Below are 6313 nucleotides of genomic sequence, written 5' to 3'. Positions count from 1 at the left end.
CGTGGGGGAGGAGTTGATACGACTGTGAAGACAGACCTGGCAAAAAAAATAGAAACCGTTTAGACTGTTTTCATCCTTTTTTTTTATGCTGGATAATGATAATTGAACGGGTGTGAGTGCAAGGCAAAGGGTCAATCAAAACCTTTGACCATCTGCCAAGTGCGATCAATAAACTCTCGGTTACGGAGGCTTCCTCCTAGTTCTTAATCAAAGACCACCTGCCAGTCAGACACTGGGCTTGTAATCTGGGCTCGGGGCCCAGAGTGAGGCCAGTTGCGGGCCAGCAGGATCGCCATGGTCCTGCATTTGACTGGGTGGAAGTGTTTCATGGCTTTTCAGCACGGTGTTTCCATCTGAACGGGAGGAGAAGCCCCCTGCCTTGGAGCAGCCTGTACGTGCCCCTCGGCTTCCTGGAGGAGCCGCTGGAGCACCAGGCCTGTGTCTGAAGGGAAAGGCAGGCCGCTCGTTCGGGTCACAAGGAGCAGCACGTGGCAGCAGCTCCCAGGCCGCGGGGGGGCCGAGACTCGCCCCGATGAGGATGCCACCGCGCCGCGCCACCTCCCTCGAGACGTGCCACCAATGCTGTTCTCACTCGACGCATCTTCGTTTACCTGTATTTACCCATAGGTCGTCTTTGCCCACAATAATTGTACCGGAGTGTCAATCTAATTTTCATCTCGATGAAAGACATGGGGCGTGGCTTTGTCCGCCGCCCTTTTCAGTGCGATGTTTTCGAGCCGGCACAAGATTTTAAAGCTGCTTGCCTTTGGATTGTTCATCTCGGGTGAAAGATGAAACGTGACCCCGTCATGAGAAATGAACGATTTTTCGGTTTTCTGAATGCCTGCAGACTGCCAACGGAGTACTGAGCACCTGTTGACATCGTCCGATCGCTTTGGCAGGAGTAGTGGACAGCTGATCGTTACACATGTGCTGCCAGAGGCATTAAAGGTTGGACTGTGCAAGGCATCAGTTTGCAGGTATAGGTGTAGGTATAGTGCTGGAATGAGCAGTGATGGCATACAAGATGCCATTATTTTCCTGATGAATGTGCATCGAGCCTTATTCCAGGAACTAACCCCCCTATTTATAACAGAACTGGGGGAAACTCAGTTCTGAGGTTCGATGTTTATATTTGGCTTTCAGACACGAATTGTATTGTGCATGGACTGTATACAAACAAAACCGTTTGCTGGGTGGAAAAAGTGAGGAAACTCCAGTTTGCGTTTTGATCAAGATTACGTACAGAAGCTAAGGAATGTTGTAATAAGGAAAGTCCGTCCGTAACAAGAGGTCGTTTGGCCCATCGAGCCCGTTCAGGAGTCGGTAAATAATCGATCTGAGGATCTCATTCGGTCATTTCTTGGAAAAGACCAGGGTCCCAGCCTCAATAACATGGCCAGGGCGTTCGTGCCAGAACCAGGCCACCAAAGAAACCGCAAAGGCCATGACAAGCTCTTTTCTGCACTACGGAGCAGAAGATCGGAGCAGTATTGGGCACCCATGACGTCTTCGAGAGCAGCTCATGTCTTGTTCGCAATTATCAAGAACAGGAGTAGAGAAATCAGAAGTCAAAAGAAATCAGATGTTTAATATCGCTTGTGACAATGGGGAAGAAGAGAAGAACTGACACCGAAAGAGTTGAGTTCGTCCAGGTGGGGTTGGAAAGTGTGGCCTTTCCCCAGTCAGGTCCCTCCGTCAGTGTCTTCAGAGGAGGGAAGATCAGGAAGAGTGTGGGAACATCTGGTTTGGTTTTGTCGTTTGCGCACAGCCTCCGTGTCCTGAGGACAAGGGCGCCCCCGCTGGGAGGGCCCCAGGGCGGCAGGCCTCAGCAGAGCAGGGCATGCTGGGATTGCCGGAGCCGGGGCCTCCCCTGGAAGAGCTTGTGGAGCTTGCTCTGGCCGCTTCGCCTCGACCCCGGGCTGGGGGGCCCCGAGTCGCTCTTCTGCGGGGCGGCGGGGAGCCCCGCGGCCAGCTGGGACAGGTGCTGGGTGAGCTTCACCATGGCCACGACCAGAGCGCCGGCCACCAGCAGCAGGGAGGGCCACAGCAGGCAGTGCAGCACCACCACGCTGTCGTACTTCTTGAACAGGATGGCGTCTCGGGGCTTCTTGTCCGGGCTGTAGTGGCAGGAGAAGGGGCTGCCGTGGCCTGGGTGGAGGGAGCGCAGGATCCTCTTGGCATCGCTGAGCAGCTCGTCCCCGTCTCGTAAGCACTTGGGTATGTAGAAACACTGGAAACACAAGAGCACAGCGCGGTGAGCTCTGCTGTCGCGCTGCCTGGCGGGCATTGCACAGCAGAAAGCGAGTGGCTCTTGCACCCCCTCATTCTGGTAGCTAAACAACTTCTACACCGGGTGGATAATGCTCTGTGTGCGGCATTAAACACCCTGGGGGTTTAATGGCAAGGTGCTCATTTTTATTTGGAAAAAGTCTGTCCTGGCATGGAATAAGTTGTAACAGGTCTCAGCTGTATCTTTCCTTGTGTCAAGTTCACAGCAACACACCACCTTCCCGAATTGCATTACATTTACCATTTGGCCCTGTTTTTCTTCGGAAGGACCATGTCAGGCAGCTGCCCTGTTGTGGTTTTGCAACATGAGGAACCTATGAGGAACAGCTGCAGCAAGCTTGTCTGAGCGACGCATCTCTCTGCCAGGTGTCTCCCATGTCCGAAGGCTGGAGGAGAATTTCTCTCCTGCCCTACCTTGGGGTTTTGCTGGATGACCTCGTCGTTGTAATGCAGCACGGCCTTCTGCCCCGAAGAGGAGAGGTTGACGAAGACCTGCAGGCAGGGGTACTTGGCCTGGCCGCGGCAGTCCACCCCGCAGATGAAGGTGCAGTCCACCCAGTCCTCCAGGATCTCCGTGCGGATCACCGTGCAGTTTGCCTGCTCGCTCCAGCTGCTGCAGCGCGGGCATCGGGGGGCTCTATTAGTACTCCACACACCACTCCCTGAATACTTACTCCAGCAAAGTCAGCAGTTCATCCCATTTACATTTGATTACATTATGAAGCTGGTGCAGTCTTGGCTTCAGGGCGTCATGCCTGCACTGTATGGACATGACCTGCATCATTTCTAACTTGAGCAAATTAGTTCGGAATTATCTGGATTTTAAATCCATGTTTAGTTTATTTACAGTACCACACGTACAGATATAAGCTCCACTATCTTGTTAAAACTATTACTGCTGTTTAAGACTCTGTTCTTTTAAGCTCTGTTCCTCCTGAGATGTGTCACTTGCTCCCTTTATTGTCCCAGGTGGGAAATTTGTTTTGCAGGCAGGTGAAAGAACATGATGCAGTGTGCATTTAACACAACAGGAACCCATTAACTAGTAAGAAACAAGCAGGCGTAAGATGAAAAAATACAAGTCGGCAGCTGAAGTCATCCCCCCAATTCAGAAAGACAGAGAAGAGGGCTCACCAGTGCGTGAGAAACGGCCGACACAGACCGTGAGACGCATGCATGATGAAGAGCTAATGAAGCAGTTAGTAGCTGCAGGAATACGGAGGAGAAGCATGTCCCGCCACTGGTCCGTGCCAGTATGTCAGCCTTGAGCTCAGGGGCCTTTTGGAATCCCTGCAGGACCCGGCCGCGAGCCGTCTGCAGCTGCTGGCTTCTCACCTGAGCATGTAGGGTTTGACCACGGTGATGCCCAGCACAAAGAGCATGAGCACGGAGAAGGCCATCATGGCGAACCCCAGCAGGACAGCCCGGTCCTCCCCGGCGCTGGACACGGGCGGCTGGCTCCTGCATCGGTCCGTGCCCTTCCCGTCCCTGGCCCTGCTCCGAGGGTCCTGCACGGACACCGAGCCACTCATATCCCTGCAGAAGGCAGAACACATGCAGCTTCTTCTGGAGCACCGAGGCCGGCCCTGCTGCCTCTGCTGCCCTGGCAGCGTGACCGATCTCTGCCCCAGGGCCGGGCGACGGGCCCTCGCCGTGCTCAGGCCAGGTGAGGGAAGAACCCGAAACGACGAAAGACGGATGGGGGGCCGAGCAGTCTGGGGCGGCGGGGGAGAGGACTTCTCCGGAAGAGCCGGAGAAGGCAGAGAGAGTGGTTACCCTACCTGGTGAAGCGTCTGCGCGCGCACTGCAGCGTGATCTGGACCGGGACTCCGCAGGACCCCCTGCGCGACGCCGGCTGGAGAGACATGTCCGCCCCTGGCTGGGACATGGCAACACGGACCCCGGCCCTGCCGCGGCGGAGCACACACACACACACGCTACCGCCCGGATGAAGCGCGTCGCAGAGGCGTGGAGCCTCTGACGGGAGGATTGCAGGTGCGGCTCGCACCCTGTCCCTCACCTGGGCCTGGCTGCCGCGGCAACCGCCCGGGTTCCTATAGGAACGCCAACAGACTCACCAGCTAACGATGCCCCGTGGGCTGTTACAGGCCCGGAGGGAGACTCCTTTCCTCAAGACGTGCGTGTCCTGTGCTCCATGTTTACGAGGGATTAGCTCCTGCTGTGTGCGAGGAGGAGAAGTGAACGAGAGGGACCACTGCACTGCCCCCCCACCGGGGGGACGCTGTTCAAAAACACAGCACACGGGCAGAGGACGGGCTCCTCCGGTCTGCGCCTTGGACAGAGCCGGCGACCAGGCGACCAGGCACAAGCCTTCAACAAGCTCAACCCCGCAAACGTCTCCGATGAGCAGAGCGACATGAACCGGAAGACTCTGGTGGAAACTACTCGAAGGTGTACTTCAAGCTGAGAGGCAGAGGTGTGGGAGTGTGGAACAAGCTGCTCGGCCATGTTGTTCAAGACGGTACCCTGGCCTCTTCCAAGAAACAGCTGGATGAGATCCTCCGATCACCAACATACTGACTACCAAACGGTTAGATGGGCCGAAAGCCTTTGTCCCGTTTCCTATGTTCAGAACAGAAGGTTAATTAATCTCCACAATAGGTGATGCAGCTACCAGACGAATCGGGCATAATGTGTGCAAAAGGTTACAACTCCCTCAGATATTCCGGCTCAGACTGAAATTTCAGATTCTGCAGCAAAAGCAAACTGCATACCAACAGTAAAATACTCGAGTGGAAGAGACGTAATTTTGTTTCCATTTTTGTCCTGAAATCTTTGCTTTGCCCGACAGTTAGAGAGGGTTTATGGGTTAAAACAGCAACAGGGTCTAATGTACCTATTAACTCAGATCACAGGCAATAACGCTCTTTCTATCCTGTCCTTTCACTTCATACCCAACCACGAACTTCATTCCTGCTTTCAGCAACCGCCTAACGATCTGTTTGTCACGCTGAGGTTCTTCATGTCAAGACGTTGAAGCTGGTCAAGACACATCACCACCTTCCCCTGGCGCTCAAATCTCTCTTAACTGCTCGCAGAGAGCGCAGGAGAGGCAAAACCAGCGAACGTACTGTAACTGTCGAGGGTTTTTAGCTCACCGGCACACGCGAAGCGCAACGCAACGTCTTCCGCAGCAGTTGAAAGAGAACTGATGCATGCATACAGATTTTAAGATCCTTCCAGCTGCCTACAGTTAGTGCCTTCGTTCTTGCCACTGCGTGCTTCATGATAAGACAAAGCAAACAACATAACTGTGACATTTCTCGGACATGGACGGAACTGGGCGCAGCACTATCTTTCCAGCCCTGTCAGCAACCGGCACACTTACATGGGCAGTGTCATCGGCGCTGCTGTGGAGGACTTCAGCCAGGCGATCTCTCTCGGTTTTTTCAAGGTTCCAGCGAACTTAGTCCTGTTTCTCCCATTTCCCGGGCTTCGATCTCCCAAACCGTCAGGGCTTCAGCAGACTGGAGTTTCAAATCCAACTTTCACCCTGACAATATCCCTCTGTTTAATAATGCATGAAATGTGTTTGTGCAGGTGCTGCTCGCAGGGGGAAAAAAGATATCAAAATAACAGAAGGGCACGCAGACCTTTGCTGTACATGCAGATTTTACGAAGATATATCAGTTTTTGCTGCCGTAGGCAGGAGTGATGTAAAAGCTGTGTGCTGCAGAATCGGACTGCTGTGTGTCCCCAGATGGGTATCACCGCCTGCACATGTATAAAGATGGAAAAAGCCAACTGGGTTATTGAAGAAGCATTAACATGTCCCTAATATTTTAAAGTGTAAAACTTGATCTATAATCTGTAGCTTCCAACATCTCTTGTGAAGGCGCTAACAGGCAGGCTCTGATTAAAAAAAAAACATCGATTCGCATCTGTCCCAAGGCCGCCGAGAACAAAAGGCAGTGACTTTCTTCCTCGTTCTTTTACAGATGTGTTATTTCGGGGAAATAACAGGCCTAATAAAGTGATGTTATGTTAATAAAGTGGTGTC

General features: G+C 53.3%; 1 protein-coding gene across 3 annotated transcripts; it reads right to left on the bottom strand.

Moving 5' to 3' along the window:
- Positions 1-1571: 1571 nt before the first annotated feature.
- On the bottom strand, positions 1572-5838 carry LOC148677374 (calcium-activated potassium channel subunit beta-3-like). 3 transcript variants are annotated; one of them, XM_088621637.1, is made up of 4 exons: positions 5642-5838; positions 3628-3828; positions 2707-2905; positions 1572-2233 (listed from the first exon to the last, which is right to left on the bottom strand). In XM_088621637.1, exons 1-4 carry the CDS (start codon positions 5653-5655, stop codon positions 1829-1831), a joined length of 819 nt encoding a protein of 272 aa, XP_088477763.1. In that variant the 5' UTR covers positions 5656-5838; the 3' UTR covers positions 1572-1828. The 3 variants fall into 3 exon arrangements, with proteins under 3 accessions (XP_088477763.1, XP_088477761.1, XP_088477762.1); XM_088621635.1 differs by lacking the exon at positions 5642-5838 and adding an exon at positions 4074-4982; XM_088621636.1 differs by lacking the exon at positions 5642-5838 and adding an exon at positions 4074-4982 and having other exon boundaries at positions 2707-2902.
- Between the last annotated feature and the right edge of the window lie 475 nt (positions 5839-6313).

The sequence above is a fragment of the Lepisosteus platostomus genome, chromosome 2 (assembly GCF_059453375.1).
Source record: "Lepisosteus platostomus isolate fLepPlt1 chromosome 2, fLepPlt1.hap1, whole genome shotgun sequence".
NCBI classification, from domain to species: Eukaryota; Metazoa; Chordata; class Actinopteri; order Semionotiformes; family Lepisosteidae; genus Lepisosteus; species Lepisosteus platostomus.
The sequence above is the reverse complement of the archived record's forward strand: the minus strand, read 5'-3'. Positions and strand labels throughout refer to the sequence as shown.